The sequence below is a fragment of the Anabrus simplex genome, chromosome 2 (assembly GCF_040414725.1).
Source record: "Anabrus simplex isolate iqAnaSimp1 chromosome 2, ASM4041472v1, whole genome shotgun sequence".
NCBI lineage: Eukaryota > Metazoa > Arthropoda > Insecta > Orthoptera > Tettigoniidae > Anabrus > Anabrus simplex.
Genome location: NC_090266.1, coordinates 637,748,145 through 637,774,523, shown reverse-complemented (window position 1 = coordinate 637,774,523; position 26,379 = coordinate 637,748,145). Strand labels below are relative to the sequence as shown.

Genomic DNA, 26,379 nt, shown 5'->3' with positions numbered 1-26,379 from the left:
TTTTCTGATCTATGTTATGTTGTACTGGTATTGTGGGGTGATAATTGCATTTTGTTTTAATTTTGTAGCAAAATGTAAGTATAATATAATATATTTGCACAAGTCTTAATTTCATTTTAGAGTTCTTAAATACAAGGAAAGTATGGGGGTCTGTCAAGTGGTAACTCATGTTCCCTATTTTGACGTGGGTACTGCAGGGTTAAGTATATTATTTATTTCGAACTTCACTGTTGCCATAAGATGAAGACTGTTTTTAAATTGGCGCAGTTCACTGCCAATTGTCCATACACTTGTGTTCCACAACGTGACATAGACTGGTTAACAATAGAGAGAGGATTTTCTGGAGTATGGAATTTCAGTCACTGTATTGGGGCAATAGATGGTAAACTTGTGGTACAACAATCCCCTCCAAATAGTGGCAGCCACTATTGCAACTACAAAGGTACCCACAGCATACAGTAGAACCTCGATAATTCAAAATCGGTTAATTCAAAATCTTGCCTAATTCGAAGCAGCTCTCGTTCCCGGAAACATGAGGTACGGTTTTGCATGTTATTTAAATTGTTTAATTCGAAATACCGATAATTCGTAATTCGAAGAACAATGTCGGTCCCGTTACCGGAATTCAGAGTTGTGATTCAAAATTGCCTTTACATTTTGAAACAATAGTATTTTACAGAGTAATTTAAATTCAAAATTTCTCTGCATCATGAAAGAACGCGTCTTCCGGAATGTGCAGGGGTAACTTTCTGCACATTCATCCACTTCGGCGTGTCTACAGTGTGCTCCAGATCTGCTAAGTTCAAGTGGAATCATAATTATTTTGTATTTGGCGTTTTAAGGAACGCCACCATATCACGTAACAGGCAATGTGCGGAGAGGTAGAATCCGCAAACACTGGTGACCTCGACAGTTGGCGAATAAAGCGTGGCTTATGATAATCAATTCGTATGCACCAAACAATATTGTCAATGCCGATGAAACTGCATTGTTTGTTTGTTTTATTTTTTTAAATGCTGAGGCCAAACGGACTTATGGTTTTGAAGGAGAGATTTGCCGGCCGGGAAATGTACTGTGTTGCTATACAGTGCACAAGGAAGCAAGAGACTTCCTTCCCCCCCGCTATAGGAAAGTTCGAAAAGCCACGATGTTTTAAGAGCGTCGGGCATTGTCTGTGCCAGTACAAAGCATCTAAAAATGCAAACAGTACAGCCAGCATAATGTGTCGACGTCTTTGAATCGTGTTTTTTTCTTTCGTTGCGTGAGGTTATGTTTGCCATTGTTTTCTCCGAGTGCATTATATGAATAATTGTAAATGAACATTGTTGGATACATTTCTGAAATAGTGTTTTGCATGGCATTTGAAAGGTTTAAACTGAGAATCAAGGTGATAGCATACATTACTGAGTCTTAGAAGTGCCACAGCGGGAAATCGTGCAAGTATAGTCACTGTGCTGTTGTTGTAATGCAGACGGAAGCGAGACTTTCTCCCCTCGTCATAGGAAAGTTCGATAAGCTGCGATGGTTTAAGGGCATCGGGTACTTTCCGTGCAAGTACAAGGCATCTAAAATGCATACAGTACAGTAATCCAATGAATAAAGCACTTGCACAAGGGAGCCAGTATAGATTTCTCCTCGTCTTTGAATCATGTCATCTTTCTTTTCATTTAACTGCATGAGGTTATGTTTGCCAGTGAGTTATCCAAGTGCATTATTTGAATACTGTAAATGCACCTTGTTGGATACATTTTGGAAATAGTTTTTTTCCATGGAATTTGAGAGGTTTCAACTGTGATGTATCACGCAAAACTTGGCCGCTAGGTAGCGTAATGGTAATACCCGGTAGGCCTATGCGCTTCCCGCTTCTCAATTGTTTACGTAAGACTTTGCAGGTATTATATTATTATACGTAGGTAATGAAATGTTAATTTATAATTTACATTGTGTTTTACGATAGATATTTTATGAACAGTAGGATAGTAGCACAGTAGCATAGTAATTTGCTGTCTCTTTTTTTTAAATTCAGTATTCAAATATTTTTATTTTGTTATTTACGTATTTCACTGGTTACGTGTAAGACTGGGACACATGTCCCTAACTTTGCCAGTTAAAATAAACCATATCTGTCTATCTATCTATAATTCCGCTTTTATGAGTTTCGACTTGGCAGTTAACCGGAAGTCAGGCGGTGGTGCCAAACTGCTACGAATACAAACAGCTGATTTACGATGTACAACACAAACGGAAATATATATACTAGAATAAGTCCATATTATTCCTTGTAGCAACATAGATAATTCACATAAGATGAACAATAATACACAACACATTTAGGATAAGGCTACAAGATAAAAATATATCAGTGCTCGAACAGATAAAACTTGAGAAAATTAAATCAAATTTCTACTCACCATGTAGAAGAGCTCACATTGTTAGATTCAATTTCCCCTAAGGAACGAAATGATCGTACAAAGAGAACACACCACTCATTTCTGAGTCACTATCGGCATTGTCATCGTCTGTTGAGGTTTTACTCTCGCCTGACCCTAAAGAGATAATAAAGTCTTCAACATAATCGTCTGTGAGACTTTCTTTCTCCCAAGCTTTAATCATCTTGGATTTCTCATGTCTCAAAACGTTGCTCCAGTCCTCGGCACTTACACGGCCTACGGCTTCGAAAATAAGTCTCTCAACTTCCAAAACTGTGAAGAGTCGGTTACTCTCAGTTACATAATCCTTCACTTGGGCCCAAATGGCAATTGTATGGTGGAAGGTGAAGAACTTTATGCCCATGCCTCCTGGCTATTTCATCCACTACACAAACTGGGCACTGGGGGCTTGCTTTGTTTCACAAGATGCATGAGATCCCCCTTCCTCATGGCATCGCAAACCGAAATATTGTACTCCTTCAACCACTTCAACTCATTCTTTCTAGCTGCCATTGTTGGTGCTTTGTCAAGAATGACGGCATGGTAAGGGGTGTTGTCCATGATTATAATGCTATTTTCAAGCATGTTGCTCAGTAGGCTTTCCTCAGACCATTTCTGGAATGTGCCACTATTCATTTCCTCATGTTAATCTCCAGTTTTCTTAGATCGGAACACATACAAGCAATTTCGCACAAAACATTGCGAAGTACCGGCGTGAATCACTATAACTCTGCCCCCCCTTCCCAAAAGGTACTGGCATAGTGCCTTCTACTGAAACATCTGACCAGCCTTTGTTCTGGGAATGAGAAGCATTAACCCAAGTTTAGTCCAACCATACAATAGACTCAAAATTCTCATCAGTAATCTCTCTCAGAAATCTGCACCGCCACATCACAATATCGCTTCTCTTTATCAGCACTCCTCGCCCGTTGAAAATTCTTGTACCTAAAATCCAGATTTTCAATTACTTTTCTAAGAGAAGATTTGCTCCCACTGAAACGTTCTCTGTTTTCAAGAGAACGATGCAATTTCTCAAGAATAGGATACTCTTTCCTACGGTAATAGGCGTAAATTGCTTATAACTGTGCTCCTGATAATTTTGTTCGCATCAGCTGTTCTCTGAACTGCTTTCGTAACAGGCAAGAGAGGTGCGCTGTTATCTTTCTCCTTCTCGAAATGCACCTCAACATTGCAAACAATTTCCCAAGCCTGGCTCCTCAGTGGAGTACCGCGTCTGAAGGGCTTTCTTCTCTTGAGAGCTTCATCCTCAGACATAGGCGTTGACATGAGAGAATATTAAATTCACACACAGGCCTAATATTAACTTACTATATAACTACCGAACGAAATATTAAACTAAGCTACTATATAAACTAGATCACTGTTGTACCCTGTCACACACTATTCACTACAATATAACGTGCTATAATATTAAAAAATATTAAACAATAAATTTATAAACTCTACACTATGAAATATAAACGAACAACCTACCACAAAGATACACTAAGACTGCCAAAAGAACAGCACAATACAACACACAGCTGATAGCACATGGTTACAGTAAACAACAGATCGACAACACTGCTAACCGAAACTAGAATCTAACATGCTCTATCGGAGCAATCGGCTGCCTAAGACTGGCTGTTGATTAATTCACTTACCCTCCGCCAAAAGACAGCGCTCAAACGTCAAGTCGAAACTCATAATAACTGAACTATATATGAAGTATTTCTAAATTTATGATAATCGAAAAAAAACCTGTTACTTTAAATGCATGAAAATGAAGTTACCGCATTTTGCTGATATTTTGAAAGAGATGGGAAATAATACAGGTGCAATGACTACTGCAGCTCTGAAAACTGAACTGAAGGAAAAGGTTGAAAAAATATTCGGAAAGAAGCAAGTTGACTGAAAGGGAATGACTAAAAGCAACAACCTTTTAGTTTTTTTTGTTGAGATTGAATTCTTATATTGTTTTGAAAATATGAGTTTCCAAATAAGTAATATGTATATTTAGTTAGAGGTGTACATAAAGCACGACAGTGGTACGACTGCAATACCAGAAGCTATAACCAGTACTACTGAATTGAATTTCCCTTCAGCGCACGAGTTTCAAGACCTTGTTTCAGGTCATAAGACAGATATAAATATTTTAAATTTGGAATTGATGGATTACTTCCTGTTCAGGAAGTCTGGAATTGATGGTGCTCCAGTGTCAAATTATAGGTCACTCCGTTATTCATGGTGCACCACCACACACGATGTTATGGCTGCTTCCCTACTTCTAAATCTTCTTGCTCTTGGGATTATTTCTAAGGTGCTTGTGCCACTCCATTAAAATATCGAAGGTACAGCGTTCTCCTTAAGTCTTCTTCTTTCTCCTAAATTATGGAATAATACTGAAAATGAAAATTCTCAGCCTGTTTCCAGGCCCTATCTAGTGACGAGGATAGACACTGTGCCGGCTGCCGAAGCCTGTCACACTCCTCTGGGGCAATAATTGATCACTGACAGATGAAATGAAATGGGAGTGTTACTGCAATGAATGATGACCAGGAAAACCGGAGTACACGGAGAAACCGTGGTGCCGGTATTTTGTCCTGCAGGAGTTCTTGTAAGTGCCAGTAAATCTACCGACGCGAGGCTGACGTATCTGAGAACCTTCAAATACCACCGAACTGAGCCAGGATCGAACATACGAAGTTGTGCTCAGAAGGCCAGTGCTCTTCCATCTGAGAACTAACTTCTTATAAAATTATGTCTTAATTAGAATGAATTATCTCATTCACTCCTTTCAGCAATGACAATATCATAACCTGCAAAATGCTTCGAGCAGACATTCATATTATGAGTCACACTTTTATTTCTTAGGTCCTGTCTACGAAGTGCATGCAACCACTTTTTACGGAAGGGCTCCTCCTTAGAAAATTGATGGTATGAATACAATTGACCTTAATTTTGGAACAATGAAATAGTGCAATAGTCAGGTAAAACAGTTTTCTTGTTTTCTTTTCTCCCATTGCAATATATTAAAACTTGAACTTCATCAATTAACTAGACAACTTCCATTTAAAACACAGAGGAACAAATGCCGATCGACAAGCGCATACCATGCACCACTCGTTAGACATCTATCGGTAGTGTTTCAGTACATCCCTAAGGCATGCAGTAACAGGTCTTAGAATATATTGTGTCACCGCAAGGGTTGGCATTTCCAAATTACGTGTTGGAGGTTAATTCGAAGTCCAAATTTTGCGTCTCAACGACTCTGAATCAACGAGGTTTTACTGTAGTCCTTTTGGCTGCAGTAGATGCAAATTACATGCCACTTGCTGGAATGCACTCTATGCCTCCGATATGATATCAGTGTTTTTACAAGTCCTTTTCCTTTTGGGTTGAATTTGTTGTGAGGAATTACTGCTTCTTTGAGTACTACCATTCATTTCCATCAGTGTAGGAAACTGACTTTCATTGCTCACACTGCATATCGTCTTTCAGGCAGAATTCACAAAGTCAGAAATTTTACTTCTGAGTTATAGCGGTTTTAATGTTTCAAACAACTCCTAAAATCAGTTTTGCATTATTAGTTAATATTAACATGTTTTTGGTGTTGTTGCCACTATTACTTCAACTTCCATAATTTCACTATTTTTGCAAATTCAAAGTACCAAATTTAAAAGAAATCTAATATTTTTGACTTAGTGACTTCTGCTGGGAAAGGAAGGAACTTCTTCGTAGGTTGTTATAAAGGCAAAAATAACAAGTACTGGTTCACAATAAACGTGTAGGTGCATGAAATTATTATTATTTATTATTTCTCTGAACTATTTCTAATAACTACACAGTATGATTCAGAGAATGAAAGTGTGACAATATAAAAAAATTTAAAACACTCATGTCAGTAAATCAGTAAACCTTTCTCACTGTTATGTGTCATGTTTTACTCATTATAATTAACTTCACACTCAATTTCACTGTCCACACTTGGTTCTGGATTTCGATCCCTCACTGCACCTGAATGGGGTGAGGAGCGGTACCATGCTTGAAATTCGGTTGGAATAACACCTTTATTGCAGAAACTAATAAGATCCTTGTACTTTTGTTCTGATATAGGGAAAGGAGTTTTGTAAGCCTTCTGAAACTTGGCCAAAAATATTTATCTCAGAATATCTTCAAGAATGACCCTATCGATATTTGAGAATACCCGGTGCATCCTTTCCAAATCTAAAGCACTTTACTTTCAACCAGTTTACTTTATTTTCATCACTGTCTTTGGTTTCGTTACACATAATACTACTTACTGGACAGTGAGGTTAAGTCGATGAAATCTCCAAACTGAAGCTGCTTGACAGTGTAAGGATGGGCATTTTTCCTCCTCCTTGCAGAACGAGCAGAACTGAAAAGATTGAACCAGTCACGCATTGTAAACACGGATAAAAATTTCTTCTGGTGCTCAATAGCACTGTGCATACTATCACACTAAATCGTGGAGTGCCCGGATTCAAGAAATTTTTGTTCTATTAGAGAAATGTTTGTTGTCTGAACAACAAACATCAAGAGGGCAACTACATTCTGGTTCCTATTTTGTCCACCACAAGTGTTTGAAAATAGGGAGGTGACAGTTTTAGGCAGACTGGTGAGGAACTGATATAGACAAGTTTCCATTTCTGTACTACCACGTTTACCATTAACCTCATGCACTGTGTAACAGTGAGCATTATTTTGAGGGGCTCCCTCATACATAGTCAAATTATAAGCACTTAGCTTGCGACTGTAGTACATAGGGGATACGTCATTACTTGGGAGCTGCAAAACACACTGTAAATCAAAAGCTGAGGTAACAAAGTTTGGATCCTCTGAAGCTTTAGCTTTGTCGGCTTGCTTATTTTCATTGGCTTCTTTTTCTCTCCGCCTATGCTCTAGATGTTCACTTTGTAATGCCTCCTTCTCCGTTCCATGTGCTGCCTCAAACCTAGTACAAATGGAGCATTGGTCCTTCCTGGACTTGAAAAATGAGTAATTGTAGTTATGACAGAAAATTCTTTTATATGGAGTCAAACTTGGGACTTACTCATTTTTCTCTTTACACTGCGCTTGATAGAGAGAATACATTTTTGAAATTGACAGATTCCTGTCCAAATATTTCCTCTGAGAGGATTTCCTTATGTAATGAGATTCTACTACTGGGAATTTCTCAATGTGTGGTTTTATTTTTTCAATTTCCTCGGAAGTAAGTTTATATTCAGGTTGATGTTTTCCCTGCATGTCACCTGAAGTGAATGTACCTGATGCTGTAGCTCTCTGATAGGCTACATTTAGTGGTCCATTGCTATTTAAGAAGAATAACCTACACATTCTTTTCTGCATCCCATTTGTCATAAGAAAAAATTGTTTTGTATTTTTTCTTGCTTTACCACCTTTCCTGGATCTTTGACACTTCGGTATAGTAGATCTGCTATGTTTTAGTAGAAAATCTTTTTGCCTCACGTATCTCCTAATCCCCAACATTCTGAATATATCTTCTTCCGTAAATGATTCACAACACTTGAATTTGCACATACAGTTTACTGGTTTAGGTTTCCTAGCTTCAAATATCCCATATTTTGATTTATATGCCTGTCCAGTATTCCTCAATTTTTTAGCAATACTGAGAGTCCACATAGATGGATCGGCTCTATTCCATCTGCTTCTTTTCTTTACATTAGGTTTTTCGAGAACTGAAATGAAGAATATAATATAAAACTGCAATAATATTACATTCATTTTGAAACTTTAAATTAAGGGTCAGTAAATAAACTTTATATAATAGAAGTACCTGTCAAATGACCATTATTAGAACTGCTGTTGCCAGGAGGCATACATGACTCTGCTGGAATATTCATGTGGGTTGTTGTAGGCTTTCTAGACCTACACATCTGGTCTATTTCACTACAATCTTCATGTGAAGGTAGCCAATTAGGATCCTTGTCACTATCATCCATACGAGCATAGCCAAACGGATCAGATTCATTATCCTGATAATGAAGATTGAAGAATTAGAAAAGCTGTTAAATCTTTATGATTAAATTTTCAAAACTAAAAAATTCAACACGAACTTACATCACTATTTTCATCAGTAGTCCATTCCGCTATGGAGGTGCTTTTATTGCCCTCTATTTCCTTTGAGCCAAGTCCATTTTCCTCAGCTGCACCCAGCTCTGCCTAAAATGTTAAAAGATTGCTAATGTAATAAATCAATTCCTCTACAGAATCAGATTTATTAATGAATGTAAACGAGAATGTAGTAAGACCATGACCACTCGAAGAACGGACCTACTGTACTTACGTCTTCAGATTCTGCATTTATAGTCCAGCCCTGACGTTTCACAGACAGTGTTGCTGATTTTGAACCGCGTGATACAAACAAATGCAAACTCCTAAAATATTTCATGCATATGTCGATCAGATTCTGTGTTTAATAATATATTGAAAAACAAGAATAGTGTAATCATAATAATAAAATGTTCCAATCAAAATTAACCACAATCCAAGAACAGCGTGAAGATAATAACAAAACATTCCAGTCAAAATTAAGCACACTCCAAAAGCAGCGTAAATATAATAATAAAACATTCCAGTCAAAATTAAGCACATTCAGAGAATAGAATAACCATAACTCAATAATAGTAGACTATAAACGTAATTTAAAATAACATTAAAACCCGAAATATGTAAATAGTATCGTCGTCATTAAAATAAGTCAGAACAAAAATAAAACCCTGAAAATAGCATCGCCGTGGCAATTAAAACGCCGTTGTTACAATAAAACTTCAACATACTCATAGAATAGTAGTGCAGGAATAATAAAATACTGCATTAAAATGAAACAAATTATGTACTCACATTAACTAACCCAAAGGAAATACGCCACACTCTCCGAAAATATTGGTGTCTTCGTCCTAGTCACTAATGTCACTGGAGTTACTGCTGTCATCCTTATGCATGGAAATAATAAGTTCTACCACTCGACATTCAAAAATTCCATCAGCTTCTTTTGCCTCATATAGATCTTCCCAGGTGTGACTCACAACACTTTTCCACTTATCTGCTGTAGCAAGTTTGACTGCCTCGTGCACTAAGCTTTCAACATCAGTCATATCTGCAGATATCCCCGGCACATTATTTCCCAGCAACCACCGAAGAATGATATATTTTCTTTCATTGCCGGTGCCTTGTTTAGTTGCACAGAATGATAGGGGGCATTGTCCATAACAATTACGGAATTGGGACTTATTTTTCAACCACACTGTGAAAGTAATCCCACGCATTTCTTCATGATAAACACGAGTGCTCTTTGATCTGAAAAGAAGCATAGCTCCCGGAACAAATCCATTAACACCACCTGCATGAAGCAAAATAAGCCTACTACCCTTCCCAATAGGTGCTTTGAAAGTCCCTGCTACAGTTTCATCTGCCCAGGCCACCGTTTTAGAATGTCCGACATTTACCCACGTTTCATCTAACCACTATTGGGACTAGTCTTCAGAATTTCCCTCAAAAATCTACCTCACCATGCTACAGTTTCATTTCTTTCCTTTGCAGCTTTTCTCCCCGAAAATTTCTTCCAACGAAAGCCAAGTTCTCTCAGTATTCTACTTAAACTGGTCTTTCCTCCACCGAATAAGTGAGATTTTTCCAAACAGGAAAGTAGTTTATCACGCATGGGACATTCCCTCCTCATGTAATAACTATAAATACGTCGCCTTATCACATCCTTTTGAAATACATCTAATGATGTCTTGGTCTTTGGTTTTCAGGAGTACGCAGCACTTCAGAAGGTGTATCAAGATCCACTGGACACTTTTCTTTTGTTACACTTTTCACAGTTGTCCTACTTGCTTTTAAAGCGTTACAAACTTGATCCACCACTTTTGTAACAGGCCCACCATTATCACGCACATTCTCAAAATATTACGTAGCTTTAACGCTTATAACAACTTATTTTTTCTTAGTCGTTTCCGATGATCCACCGGCCATGTCATAATAACAAAAACAAGCGGCTTACACACACCGTGAACATACGCACTTCATGCAGGCTAGAGAGCAACTGAGGCCACGTGTTTCTCTTCAAAGAAGTGGCATAACCACACTAGCAGTAGAAGGGACTCGTGGCGACATGAACGGTGAGTGGCGCTTGCTGTTAAATCGTAAATCTGGCGTGCCAGTGACGTCAGGCATTGCAAACCGTGGCAATTATTCTATCACTAGCAGAACTCTTAGTATTCTTTGCGGTAAAAGAACTTTAATTAAAACAATAACATCAAATCAACGAAGGGTGTTAGTTTCAGTGATTTAATATGACAATCATACGGCACATTGTAAATTCATAATAGTGTTTTCAAGGTTATATCTATAGTTTCAAATTGCCACAGGTTGGCAATACTGTTTTCTCCTCTCTTATTTCTTTACATCACAATCTGTCAGGGCCGGACAGCCAGCGGCTGGACTGTAGAGAGGTTTCCTCAGGATTTTGGTGTTTAGCATAATGTATTATAAGGTGACTTCTGCTTTCTAAAGATAAATCACATATTTTACACTTCAACATTATTGCAAACTTATGGATATCAACCAGCTTCTAACACAAATAGCAGCTGTCTGGCGACTGAAAGGACATTATTGCAATAATGACGCAGCCATACTGTAATTATTAGGCCAACAATGGAGAGTTATTTTTATAACAGCTGTATAATAAGATGTGAATTCTACTGAACAATAATCAAAGGAAGAATCTGCACCAAGCAGAAGTCACTAAATGGACTAAGAAATTTCTGCCTAATAAACCAGAAAAATGCACTTAGTGAAAATAGCAAGTGCAGTCTGCAATGGAACGCTTCTCAATATGACTTAGTGAGTTCTACCAGCAGGTAGGTTATAAGTTTTGACATAATAAATGTTGAAACATTATCCGTTCTTGACATTTTTATAGGCGTACTATTTTCTTTGGTCTTAAATTATTAAAAGGGCACTAAACCGTAATGTTTTAGTGTATTTTTGTTTATTTGTTTGCTTATTTCAGGTTCCACAAGTTGACACAGACTGGTTAAGAATAGAGAGAGGATTTTCTGGAGGATGGAATTTCAGTCAATGTATTAGGGTAATAGATGGTAAACATGTGATACTGCAATCCCCTCCAAATAGTGGTAGCCATTATTACAACTGCAAAGGCACCCACAGCAGAGTCCTTTTAATAATAATGTTATTTGTTTACGTCCCACTAACTACTCATTTACGGTTTTCGGAGACGCCGAGGTGCCAGAATTTAGTCCCGCAGGAGTTCTTTTATGTGCCAGTAAATCTACCGACACTAGGCTGACGTATTTGAGCACCTTCAAATACCACCGGACTGAGCCAGGATCGAACCTGCCAAGTCGGGGTCAGAAGACCAGCGCCTCAACCGTCTGAGCCACTCAGCCTGGCCAGAGTCCTTTTGGCTGCAGTAGATGCAAATTACATATTTACTTATTTTGATATGGAATCCAATGGGAGACTATCAGATAGTGGACTGTATGTCAATTCTAGTCTATATCTAGCAATTACGAATCACCTATTAGATATTCCGAAACCCAGCCCACTTCCTGGGAGAGAAATTGATACTCTGTATGTATTTGTATTCGATAAAGCATTTCCATTGTGCAAGAATATCATGAAACCATTCCATGGTAGTTTTGAAAGTGGATTGCCTGAAAGGATCTACACTATCGGCTTAGCAGGGCTTGGCGGGTAGTTGAAAATGTGTTTGGAATAATGACAGCAAAATTCAGAGTTTTCAGAAAGCCAATAATGTTTGTTCCAGTTAAAGCTAGAATTATAGTAACTGCATGTATTGCACTTCACAACTTTTTGCATAGAAATAAAACTGCAAGAAATACACACACTCCTCCAGATTAATTTTATATTGAAGGTACTGAAAATGGGACAGTCACTCCAGGTTTATGAAGACTGGATGAATTTGAACTGCGACCTATACAGGAAGGACATGGTAGGCCAGCACAAGATGCTAAGAATGTGCGCCTTGAATTTACAAATTATTTTTTGAGTGTGGAAGGAAGTTGTGCCATGGCAAGGCAAATATGCATAAATTTGTTTTGGTTATAAGATTGCAATGGGATTGTTATTCTTCTATGGTATATTTGTTTACATAGCGCATTAGTTTAATAATGTAATCACAATACGGTTCTTATTGTACCGGGGGGAGGGGTGTACACCTCTATGCCGCACATTCAAATTTTCCGCCTTAAAGTACTCCTCTACAGGAGAAACAGTAAGCTTAAAACTGGACCTACTTACATTTTTGCTCTGAAGATGTCACTGTGTGAATTTCAATTCGTTTTTGTTTTCTATTTATCAAGAAGTTTGGACATTCTATCATAGATGTCACTGCCTAAAAACTATGATCAGGCACCTTGGTGCGAAGTGAAGGAACTTTCTTGAAGAAATTTTGTACTCATAAGTTTTTGTTCTTACTAAATTTAGTTCTTTCATTTGTGGGTTGGCAATATTAATCTTTCCTACCGCCAGTTTTGAACTTAGCCAATCCAGAATTTCTGTAATTAATTTTTGACCAATCGTGACTTTCTTCTTCGATTTTGACGTGTAACTGTAAGCTACCCAATAAACGCCTGTGGTGTGTCTTAATTATTCGTGAAAGTTCTCGAACCTTCCCCGAGGGGATTTTCCTGTCTCTCGGCCACTTCATCAACATGTAACTTAGTGTATGGACGTGTAGCAGGAGACGGGAAGCGCCTCTTCCTTCTGGCAGCAGTTCTTCAGTAAGGTAATGGCCGCTTAACATCCTTATTTCTTGCTAGCTCAGCAGTTTAACGCGCGGGAAAGGTCCGAAACTTTTACAATGTAACCTACCTTTCTAAAAATGTAAATTTGTGCCGGCTTATGTAAAAACTTCACATATCTTTAACTGTAAATCGGGGATAGAGAGTGCTTTACCCTCTCGAGTTCCCCTTCATTTTGATTTGAGGTGACTACGTTTTGGTAACTGATTTTCTACTCTTCCTTAATATGTTAAATTTATTCATTATACAAGTCACCTCCATAGTTTGGGAATATCCCCCGTTTCATCGGCCTAGTGCCTTTTAGGTTTTAAAATGTGTATTTAGGAGTGCAAGTACTCGCCTCCATTCCTTTTGTATTGCAGGCCATTTACTTAACCTATTCTTTTTCTACTAAGGCCCAGTAGGTTGGATACAGATACCCCCATTTCATTTTGTGTAAGTTGTGCCTTGATGGCAATTTAGTGTAAAGCCTGGTATTGCCGTTAATAGGCTTGGAAAACTGAGAGCGGGTCAGCTCTTTTAAGTATTGGATATGTGCCTCTAGGAGGCTTGACATTGCTAGGTGGGAGCAAGTGCTTCATGTTATTAGGGGATTTCTGTCCTTTGGTAAATATGTGGTTGTGAGCTGAGAGCTCAGAAATTGTAAAACTTGGGGCTTGAAGCCCATATTGAAAAATTGTCTCTACATTTTGGATTTTCTTGTTTTGGTGAAAGCCTTGTCATTTTACCTAAAGTTTCATTGTTATGAAATTTGCTAAAGTTGAATTTATTTTAAAAAAAGGAAATATAACCTTCAGTTTAAGTTTTAAATTTTTTTTTCTTTTCTTGGCATTTGTAGTTAGACCCATTCACCCCTGCACCTTCTTTCACCTCTGCTGTTCCACAGATACCTTGGAACACTTATGATACATCAATTTTGATTTGACTCTTACATGCTAATAAAATATGTATGCTACTATGTTGTTACCTCTTTTCAAACCAAGGGGTCACCTACATACTGAGTCCCTAACAGTAACGTACATATATTTATGTATGTGTAATATTAATAATTACATATATGTAAAATAATAAATAGCCTACACATTTACTTACCTCTACCTGTAAACTGCTTACTGTGGTCTCGCTATCTTCTTCCCTTACACTCTTATAAGCATTTTGGTGTGTAAACAAAATCCAGAATGCTTCCACTTTTTTTGCTCTTCTTCGCTTTCAAAAATTATCTGTGGAACTAATCTCTGAGTTTGTTAATTTTATGCTGAATATCATGTTGAGTGCAACTAAACTCAGAGGCCAGTTCCGAGTAATTATCCTTTCGAACAATCCTGTCCTTGTTGTTTGGATGCAGACTGTCCCACAAAACGGGATGATTCTGGAAGGATTTAATTAGCGCCAAGACCTTTTCATTTGACCACTCCATCTCAAAAAAATAATTTTGTTATATGCTTCCTGGTATTTCGTAATTCCGCGCAGTATACGAGTTGCTTGCGATTCGATAGTCGATTTCAAGAAATAAAAAAGCATTGTATTCTGCGCTATGAATTTCCATGCTCTAATTGCATCTTTGCGCAAGTGCAAACTGAAATGTTAACGAAAATACAAAAAGTTAATGAAAAGTTTCATTCACAAAAGTTATGAAGATATTTTGTTTATCAACACACTCAAAAAGTTAATGAACATGGTATTTTGTATATTAACACACAGAAATGTTCATGAACATTGTTCTAGGGCTCGGATGTTTAGGAAAAGTCATATTTTTTCTTTGTCACTATTTTCTTGCCTGACTGGATTTTGGCACAAATCAGGTGATAATTGTCACAATTAAGTGGTTTTTATTTGTCATATAAATGCATATTTTGGCTATTTTTTTGTCATAAGGTCACATTTTGAGCTATTTTTGTAGAAACGTATTTCGGTCATATTCCGGCGGTTTGGCGACAGCTGTAGCTGTGCAAAATCATCGTCAACTTTCCGAATAAGAACTAGTATTCACAAAACTGCTTTTCCATATCACATCTCTAGTTAATACACGTGAAATACTCTGCCTCTTCTATCAAAATTGCGCAGGAATTGTATTCTAACAGTTTGTCAGAAAGTCTGGCATATATTAAGTCAAACTTTGGAATTAGATCGAGTGCAATTACTCGTTTAGAAGCTGCCAGCTTACAAATTCATGCAAGTATTTAAATCGTGAGAAGTGTTGAATTTTCAGCACAACAATCATATGGAATAGTTGGCGTCAGTGTAAAACGGAAACTTAAAAACGTGCTTAATCGAAGTGACGGTTTTCGCTGTGTGTGCAGGATAAATGTTGTTCTTAGAGGAGAAGGCACCAGTACATTTCAAGATGAGTGCATACTCCACAGCAATGATTTGATATTATTTAAATATGCACCAATAAAGTCTTGTGACGTAGAAAGGAGTTTCTCTTCTTATAAAAATGTGTTAATCGGAGATCTTTCGCGCCTGATGCTTTGAAGATGAATCTTGTCATACACTTCAAAACCACCCGCGGAGAAGAATGGAAAGGTTATGTGAATTTGCACTATTTGTTCTGCCGCCCTACCATAATGTATCGAAATACATCTACTTAATTCGTTTCGTGGTGCTCAATTTAAACTTTAACGCATCTGAGTAATATTAATGTAATCTGGTCTTAAACGTTCCAAAATATTTAAAAATAGATTGATTTCTAGTTTTCTCGTATTACAAACCACCAATGAAGGGTACAAATATTTTTTTGACTTTTAAAATGGAGTGTGATCTGATAATCTTAGCGAACCTAGTACTTTATAGGTATGTATTCACAAATGTTTGATACGTGAATCGAGGACAATAGACTGTGAATAACTGCTATACGTACATTCAGAAAATGAACATGAAAATAAGAATAAAGAATTCAGTTAAAGGACTTGCCGCTTTGATTTAAAACTTATCGTTTACGGGTCATATTTTGTAACCTTTACATCATTTTTTGTAACTTTTGAGGTCATATTTGCTTGCTTATTTGGTCTATTTTTAGGTCTTAAACATACGAGCCCTATTCATTAACAATCTTTATTAAGAAAGTTAATGAAAACATCTTGGTGTGGACGCATCATAATACGACGTGAATAATTTTCATTACTGCTCAGTATGATCACATTATTCCCAGCCCTGAAATTGTTCTTTGTCAACCCTTGTGAAAGGAACATGATTTCCTACACAGATTAGAGCCCTCACCACAGGAACTACATCGGGGAAAGTTACCCGAAATAGCCTTGAATTCCTGAAATCTAGAGAGATAGCTTCAGGAAGCAAGCCATTAACATCAGGAAAGTTCAGTTTTACTTTCTGGTTTTCATTGATATTGCTGAATAACCCAGTAAGCCTGTATGTGTTTGTATTTCTTATTCTATTCTGAAGTTAGAAATTTATTCTGTGTTGAGTGCCACAGTGAAGGGTAGCAAATATTTGTCACGTGATAGACTACGTAAGGATTAGGAACATAACCGAGTGAAGTTGACTAGCGTGGTGCATATTTATCTTGTGGTAGCCCCGTTATAAACACTGGAAAAAAAAAAAAAAAAAAAAAAAAAAAAACTTGTGAAATCACTTACTAATGAAGACAAAATCCAGGAAGTGGACAGGCATCCACATCTTTCAACTGTGTATGTTGAAACCCACACTTTCGACTCAAGTCAATCAAAGCATTGTTGCATTCAAAATGACAGTCAAAGTCATTTCTCTTGCACATGGCCAAGTTTAACCTCCAAATTCATGGTTACAATGACAAGCTGACATTTGTTTTAGAAAGTGTGTGATCTGCAATAATGCGCTGATACTTTTATGGGCCCCCACTGCAAACGTTTTTACGTGTGTTGTCAGGTGATTACCACACCTTTTATACATTATTTTAATTTTTATTTAATAAGCCCCAATGGAAAAGATTATCATATTGCTTCTCTCATCTCTTTCACACCTTTTAATACTCTCATCGCATCTTTGGAATTGGTAGACAGCCTATATCTTTCACTGTACCTGTGCATACACAACGTAAAATGCATGCCTTTTGGAAAAAGCATATCAAGTGTTTACATATTCGAGTTGGATAGTTTTCATCAGTGTATTCAATAGTACATTTTCTTGCTTAACACATTATCTTTCCTTGTCCCCTCCAGAAACGCCTAATGAGGTTTTACTGAATAAACTAACCTCCGAAATCAGTCATCCACTCTGTGCCATATCTTGAGCTGTATCACATTCTTCTTTAATTTCAGTACATAGTTTTAAAATTAAGCAAACGTTTATTCAGCCTTTATTTCTAACGAGTTAACTACTGTTATCTGCCATGTTATTTATGTATTTATTACAGAAATATGTTCTCTTTCATTTCGTATTGTGTTTATTGAACACCAGTCGATGAGTATTACTAATCAACTCAGATATCGCCTTCGAGCTCCAATTACATGCGATATAAATCATTTTTGGTTCCATACTGATATTTCACTTTATATAATAACAATAAGTTATTTTATTATTTTATCCACCTAATCAATACATTAAATATCTACAATTAGGACCCTGTCCTTATTAAATTGTTTGTTGACATATTATTTTAAAATATGGTACATTTTTCGTCTAAATTATGTAGGCATCATCAGCCAAAATTTGACCTTAAAATAAAGTCAGGCACCTGATTGACTTACGAACTAATGTCAAAATATGACTCTGTTAATAAGAATCTTAAAAGGTCGTGTGAAAAATTAACATGTGGCAAAAGTTTTTTAAATTGATAGCTTTACAAGGCTTGTAACTATGAATGAGGTGAATAATACAACTGTTGATTGGGAACATGTGATTTTAGGAAGTTGATACATAATAATATTTAACTAGTAAGTGGATAGAAACAGAAAAACATTCCGAATTATAAAATCAAATGCTGTCTTGTTAAAATGCGATGATAAACAATGACATTTAAGGGGGCTGATACACCTCGAAATAAGAATTTTTTTCATTTTTTGTTTTTGATCTCGAATGAAGGAATACACATTTCTTTACCTAAATCTGAAGTTTTATAGCGAAATTTCCAATTTTGACCAAGATATTTCGATTTTAATTCATGCATGTACTGAACTGTCGGCTGTGTGGGCGTGGCATTTGTGCATTCGACCAATTTTCACTGCTTCGGGAAGGCATCACGACCATTTAATAATTATCCTTTGAACTGGGAATGATAGTCTGGGCTTGTCTTGCTTTGTTATTCTGTGCCTGTAACCTAACCACGAGGTTTTGTTTTGAATTGTGTCAAGTTTGCAAGACTTCAGACAAAAGAAAAAGAAGATGGCTGAGATATAAAGTTACAAGATGGTAAGGGGGTTGGTGGTGCGGGTCGTCTCACTGATGCTATCATCGACAAGCTGCAGTATTATTATGGCAATGCCATAAGGGAAAATAAAGTCAACCTGGAAGACGAGGAATAATAACAATAAGTTAATTTATTAATTTCACCACCTAATCAATACAATAAGTCTTATCTTAGTTGATTTACTTTGGCATGTTAACTAAAATGGTACATGTTTCGCCTTGTATTTAGGCATCATCAGCCATTATCTTAACCTTAAAACAGAATCAGGCACCTGATTTACATATACATGAAATAAAACAAATTTTTTAAAAACTTTGGAGAGACTTGAACTAAAATTAACATATGGTAAAAGACTTGTAATGAAGTTGGCTTTAAAGATATTACAATGAGTGAGGAAATATACAATTGGTGAAAGTAGTAGTGATATTGACATTAGAAGGCTTCTATTATAATTAAAATGAACAAAACAACAGTCTGTTATGAACAAATGATAGGATTGCTAAAAAATCATGTTGGCCGACCAGCGGTTACAACGAAAATGACAATAAAAATCGTATTTAATAAAAAATAATGTAGAATAAAACAATGATGAAAGATGGTCAAGTGACCAGCAATTATTTGTTTACAAGAGATAAGAGTCGAAAATCAATGGCATATGGTGATGTGGTTCACTTTGATCAAAAAATACGAAGTTGTAGTTGAAGGTTGAAGAACGATGTTTAAATTGGACCTTTATGGACAATCTCAATTTGATGCAATGCTACAATGTCGTTAAGAATGTGGGTTGACTGACATTCTAGTCGAAACGGAAGTGTGACAGTTGAATCTGTGAAAGCAAAACCAGAAACGTGGTGTTGAGTGAAAAAATCGTAATGAAATGTTTAAGTGGAAATTGTGTACACTTACCATTAGACGATGGTGAGGCTAATTTGTTACGTTATTAACTGAATGTTATTGTCGACTGTCGGCTTCTTACAACGAGTGTTATAGCTGTAGGTTTGAGATGGAGGTGGAACTGTTTGCGAAGGCGTGACTATGGGCTTCTTTGTAGTACTTGGAGGGGAGCTACTATTGGTGGGAGAGAAAGAGAAAATATTGCTGCGCGTATTGTAACGGTGAGATGCCATTGGAGGGAGCGATGTTACAGTGGGTGTGGCTAAGGGTCTATTGGTTGCATTTGAATTAGAGGTACTGGCACTGAAGGGAAGGGAGGGGAGTGTATTAGTTGTAGAGGAGGTAGGAGGGCTTATTGATTTGAGGTTGAAAACTTTTAAGAATATATTGGTGAGGGGAATTGATTAGACATAAAATCTGTTCGTACAAGGGCCTTTTTTTATCAATGATGTCGTTTAAATACTTATCTTTGTTGAAATGCTGGTCGAGGAAAATGAATAAATTTTCATACTCAGTCATAAGTTTACTTTTATCGACTCTTTTGAGGATATGAAGGTCTTGTTCTGTTGTAGTAAATTTATGTCCTGTGTCCCTCATGTGGTTGGCCATTGCGGAAAATTTGTTATGTCTTTGTGCATAATAATGCTCGGCGTATCTGGTGGAGAAGCTGCGGCCAGTTTGGCCAACATAAGAAAAATTACATGTAGAGCATTTTAGTCTGTATATCCCTGATCCAGAGTAACTATTGTCTGTGATGTTGATAGAGTTATGATTAAAGAATAAATTACGATTAGTGTTTTTTGTTGTATAGGCTATTTTTACATTGTGCTTCATTAGTGAATTGGTTATCAGATAAATACCATGGTGAGCGAATGTGAATTTAGCGTATTTTGGTTTGACGAGTTTCAATTGGGTTAAATTTGTAGCTAATTTTAATTTGGTTTTGTTGATGATTTTATCAATTGAGGACCGTTTTTTCAAAACTCGCTCATTGAAAAAATGGGGTGAATTGAGTTATATACGGGACGTGGATGTTAGTTCACTTGGCTTTCATGTCCTTAAACTGGTTTTAGCAAAAGTTGTTTATTGTCATCACAACACGCCGCTAAATATGGGTCGTTTTCCCAAAACTCGCTCATTACAGCAAACGTCGCTAGACTGCTGGATATTTTGCTGACATGTAAGATTCCATTGTTTTTTTAATGTATGAATGTTAGTATACGGACCTTAATATCAATAAAATGTACATTCAGTTCTGCAAAGAAAGAGATGTAGAAGGGAAATCAAAATGTTTGATCTCAAAGTACAAGCAAATTTTCTATACGAAATTCAATTTAGGTTTTGGGAATCCACACACAAATACATTTTTGACGTGTAAAGAACTTTTATTGATAATTAAAGATACGAAAAATGATGTTGTAAGGAAAAAGGCTCATATTGATTATAAATTACACAAAGCACGAGCTAATAAATTTTTTGCCATACTTAAAGAAACGGATGATAGTCATGTTGATGTTATATTTGACATGCAACAAAATTAACCCATTCCTAAAGTATCTATAGGGGAAGCATTTTACTTGAGACAAGCATGGTTATATAATCTTTGTGTCATGACAAATGAAAAGCGACTGGCAAAAGTAAAGTTTTCTTTTATACGTGGTTGGAGACAGAAGGGGGTCGTGGAGCGAATGAAATAGCTTCGGGTGTAAAAGACTATCTTGAGCACTTAGAAAATAATCTTCGCAAGGAAGGGGCTAGATATTTAAAAAATCAGGCTATTTTCAGACTCTTGTGTATCCCGAAATAAGAATATTATTTTATTAGCATCTGTGGCACGTTTCCTCGAAAAGTCTAAAGTTTTCATATCAGTTGAACTTTATTTTCCCATTCGAGGTCATAGCTTTTTGTCGCCAGATCGAGTGTTCGGGAACGTAGAGAAAAAATACAGAGAGAAAGAAGAGACTGCATCGCCTATAGCAGGATCAGCAAACTGCGTGTACGTGTGATGTCAGGTGACACGTCACACACTCTGCTCGGGCAGCGAAACCAAGTACTATCTGCGCACTTCTTAGCGACAGATTTGTGTACGGGTTTGAGGAGTAAGGATGAAGCTCTCGCAGTTCCGTTAGTACTGCCAACTGAATGGAAATGAAATCTGAATTGAATCGATAATATGATCAATCGATATGAATTTTCTAAACCTTTTCTAAACCTTTGTTATCTTAAGCCAACAACTGTGTCACACACACATTATATAACATTATATAACAATTCTCAATGTGAATCTTATTCCTAGAGTGAATTCTATAGTTTGGCTTTGCTGTGTAAATAACAACGGTACTAGTACGTAAAGTGCACGCCAGATGTCGCACAGCGATGCATAAGCGATTCATAGTTTGTGTTTCAAAGGTTGCCAGTACAAATCTCGAAGATTGCCGAGGTCGACCTATTCAGCACTAGGGTGTAAATCTATCGCTAAAAAGTGCGCAGATAATACTTAGTACTGTAACTGAGAAGTGAAGGCTAGAGGAGCGAGGGGAATCACAACGTCATTCCCAGGGGGAGGCCCAAGAGCTGCAGGTAGTACAATGCGGTTATGTGTAGCACATATTTCTCTCCACATAATTTATTGTAACGTAACTTTGTTATGAAATTACATAAAAGTTATAAAGCAACTTTATTTCTACATATACAAACTAAACTAGCTTTTTCCGGTGAATCTTCGGAACTGATATTGAACACAAAATTGCTGTGTTTTACAATATCACCCACTGTAAAAAATAGTGCTAATAGTGACAAACAGCACAGTTTTACAACAAAAACAGTACAGAGAGTAATCTGTAAACTCAAAACATACGTTTTATCTCATGATATCGATACTCAGTTGCCACTCGTGGGTTTCTTTGATTTTTGTAGTCTTGTTTCGTTTACTAGTTTTGCAATGATTGGAGTTAATGTTTGAGGAAACACTAAGAGCACACTTCAAATCATGATATGACAACTGGCTTCAGTGTTTTGGTTTTGTTGATATAAAATAGAAAAGATTCGTTCACAGGCATACGTGGAACCGAAAATACTCAACGTTCTCGCTGCAAACCTATGCAATCGGGGAAACCTTACATACATACATACATACATTATCATTATAGACTGTTATGCCTTTCAGCGTTCCGTCTCCAAGCCTCTGAGAATTTACTAAACGTCGCCACAATCCTCGATTTGCAACTAGTGTTGTGGCCTCACTTAGTTCTATACCTCTTATCTTTAAATCGTTAGAAACCGAGTCTAACCATCGTCGTCTTGGTCTCCCTCTACTTCTCTTACCCTCCATAACAGAGTCCATTATTCTCCTAGGTAACCTATCCTCTTCCATTCGCCTCACATGACCCCACCACCGAAGCCGGTTTATGCGTACAGCTTCATCCATCGAGTTCATTCCTAAATTAGCCTTTATCTCCTCATTCCGAGTACCATCCTGCCATTGTTCCCACCTGTTTGTACAAGCAATCATTCTTGCTACTTTCATGTCTGTTACTTCTAACTTATGAATAAGATATCCTGAGTCCACCCAGCTTTCGCTCCCGTAAAGCAAAGTTGGTCTGAAAACAGACCGATGTAAAGATAGTTTCGTCTGGGAGCTGACTTCCTTCTTACAGAATACTGCTGATCGCAACTGCGAGCTCACTGCATTCGCTTTACTACACCTTGATTCGATCTCACTTACTATATTACCATCCTGGGAGAACACACAACCTAAATACTTGAAATTATCGACCTGTTCTAGCTTTGTATCACCAATCTGACATTCAATTCTGTTGAATTTCTTACCTACTGATATCAATTTAGTCTTCGAAAGGCTAATTTTCATACCATACTCATTGCACCTATTTTCAAGTTCCAAGATAGACTGCAGGTTTTTGGCACAGTCTACCATTAAGACAAAGTCGTCAGCATAGGCCAAACTGATTACTACATTTCCACCTAACTGAATCCCTCCCTGCCATTTTATACCTTTCAGCAGATGATCCATGTAAACTACGAACAGCAAAGGTGAAAGATTGCAGCCTTGTCTAACCCCTGTAAGTACCCTGAACCAAGAACTCATTCTACCATCAATTCTCACTGAAGCCCAATTGTCAACATAAATGCCTTTGATTGATTTTAATAATCTACATTTAATTCCATAGTCCCCCAGTATGGCGAACATCTTTTCCCTCGGTATCCTGTCATATGCTTTCTCTAGATCTACGAAACATAAACACAACTGCCTATTCCTTTCGTAGCATTTTTCAATTACCTGGCGCATACTGAAAATCTGATCCTGACAGCCTCTTTGTGGTCTGAAATCACACTGGTTTTCATCCAACTTCCTCTCAACGACTGATCGCACCCTCCCTTCCAAGATGCCAGTGAATACTTTGCCTGGTATACTAATCAATGAGATACCTCGATAGTTGTTGCAATCCTTCCTGTTCCCTTGCTTATACATAGGTGCAATTACTGCTTTTGTCCAATCTGAAGGTACCTTACCAACACTCCACGCTAATTTTACTACTCTATGAAGTCATTTCATCCCTGCCTTCCCACTATACTTCACCATTTCAGGTCTAATTTCATCTATTCCTGCTGCCTTATGACAATGGAGTTTATTTACTATCCTTTCCACTTCCTCAAGCATAATTTCACCAACATCATTTTCCTCCTCCCCATGAGCTTGGCTGTTTGCAACACCACCATGATGATTTCCTTTTACATTGAGAAGATGTTCAAAATATTCCCTCCACCTCTCCAGTGATTCCCTGGGATCTATTATGAGTTCACCTAAATTACTCAAAACACTGTTCATTTCCTTTTTCCCTCCCTTCCTAAGATTCTTTATTACTGTCCAGAAAGGTTTTCCTGCTGGTTGACCTAGCCTTTCCAGGTTATTACCAAAATCTTCCCATGACTTCTTTTTGGAATCAAGAACTATTTGTTTCGCTCTGTTTCTTTCATCTACGTACAAATCCCTGTCTGCCTCGGCCCTTGTTTGGAGCCATTTCTGATAAGCCTTCTTTTTACGTTTACAGGCTGCTTTCACTTCATCATTCCACCAAGATGTTCGCCTTTTCCCATCTTTACACACAGTGGTTCCTAGGCATTCCCTTGCTGTTTCTACTACAGCATCCCTGTATGCCACCCATTCACTTTCTATACCCTGAACCTGCTTAATGTCTACTGTTCGAAACTTCTCACTAATCATATCCATGTACTTCTGTCTAATGTTCTTGTCCTGGAGATTTTCTACCCTTATTCGTTTGCAGACAGATTTCACTTTCTCTACCCTAGGCCTAGAGATCCTTAGTTCACTACAGATCAGATAGTGGTCTGTATCATCGAAAAATCCGCGAAAAACTCGTACATTCCTAACAGATTTCCTGAATTCAAAGTCGGTTAAGATATAGTCAATTATGGATCCGGTACCCCTAGCCTCCCATGTGTAGCGGTGAATAGCCTTATGCTTGAAGAATGCATTCGTAACAGCTAAACCCATACTAGCACAGAAGTCCAGCAAACGCTTCCCATTCCCATTAGCTTCCATATCTTCCCCACATTTACCAATCACCCTTTCGTATCCTTCAGTTCTATTCCCAACTCTCGCATTGAAATCGCCCATTAGCACTATTCTATCCTTGCTGTTGACCCTGACCACGATGTCACTCAATGCTTCATAAAACTTGTCAACTTCATCCTCATCTGCACCCTCACATGGTGAATACACGGACACAATTCTTGTCCTTATTCCTCCCACTGACAAATCTACCCACATCATTGGCTCATTTACGTGCCTAACAGAAACTATGTTGCGTGCAATGGTATTCCTGATAAAGAGCCCTACCCCAGACTCTGCCCTTCCCTTTCTAACACCCGTCAAGTACACTTTATAATCTCCTATCCCTTCCTCATTATCTCCCCTTACCCGAATATCACTTACTCCTAGCACATCCAGATGCATCTTCTTTGCTGACTCAGCCAGCTCTACCTTCTTTCTTCCATAAGCCCCATTAATATTGATAGCTCCCCATCGAATTCCATTTCGTTCGCCAGTTGTTTCCAAGGAGTCCCTCGCCTGTCAAATGGGAGTGGGACTCCATTACTCCCATAGGTTCGAGGCTTGCTTAAAGTGTTCTGAGCTCGGTAAATTCATGAAGCAGGATGCTGCCCTACTTGCACATAGTCCAAGTGAGGATCTCTCCTCTAACGGGTTATGGACCACCGGTGAATTGTATAGTCCTAGCCACCTGAGCACAAGGAGGACCACGACTCAGAATATGTCCGAGATGCCCACTCCCATTCCATAGCAACTGGTATCCCGACTCTCAGGACCACTTACTAGGCCACTCAGCCGTTGCCCATGGTTCACGAACTAGGACGTGACTACAGTAACCCACAAACATGAACCATCGGGGAAACCTTTTTTTTAAATATTATGAGCCCAACTACTCCAGAACAGACAGAGAGAGGGGGGCGAGGCGCGAGGAAAAAACCAAAAAACTCGGAAAACGCATAGAAACACGCCCTAACTTTTTCGGCTGGGTGGCCATCACCTTTAATCGCCCACTCAGTCGGCCCAATATAAACATAAACAGGCAGACACCTAGTTGGCAGTCGCCTCCCCTCATCATGACCTACTGCCTCATCCCTGGCGGGGAACTCAACATTCCCGAAGACCACATATATGAAGACCTCCAAGCAGCCGACGTTCCAGTTATTGACGCCTTCAGACTACAGGATGGCCAGACTGTAGCACCATCTACTCACGTTTTAGTCTAACTAGAAGGAGAAGAAGCCCAACGCCGCCTGTTCACCACCGGAGCAAACATCCATAATAAAACCTACG

General features: G+C 37.9%; 1 protein-coding gene across 5 annotated transcripts in view; it reads right to left on the bottom strand.

Moving 5' to 3' along the window:
* LOC136862981 (spermidine synthase) overlaps nt 1–26,379 on the bottom strand; it is a 281,341-nt gene that overhangs the window by 195,013 nt on the left and 59,949 nt on the right. The window contains exon 4 of one of the 5 annotated variants that reach the window (XM_068225830.1): nt 6,734–6,828. The exons of the other annotated variants lie outside the window; for them this stretch is intronic. Within the exon in view, the coding sequence (XP_068081931.1) occupies nt 6,734–6,828 (95 nt within the window). The remainder of the gene's footprint in view (nt 1–6,733; nt 6,829–26,379) is intronic. 5 annotated transcript variants of the gene reach the window in all.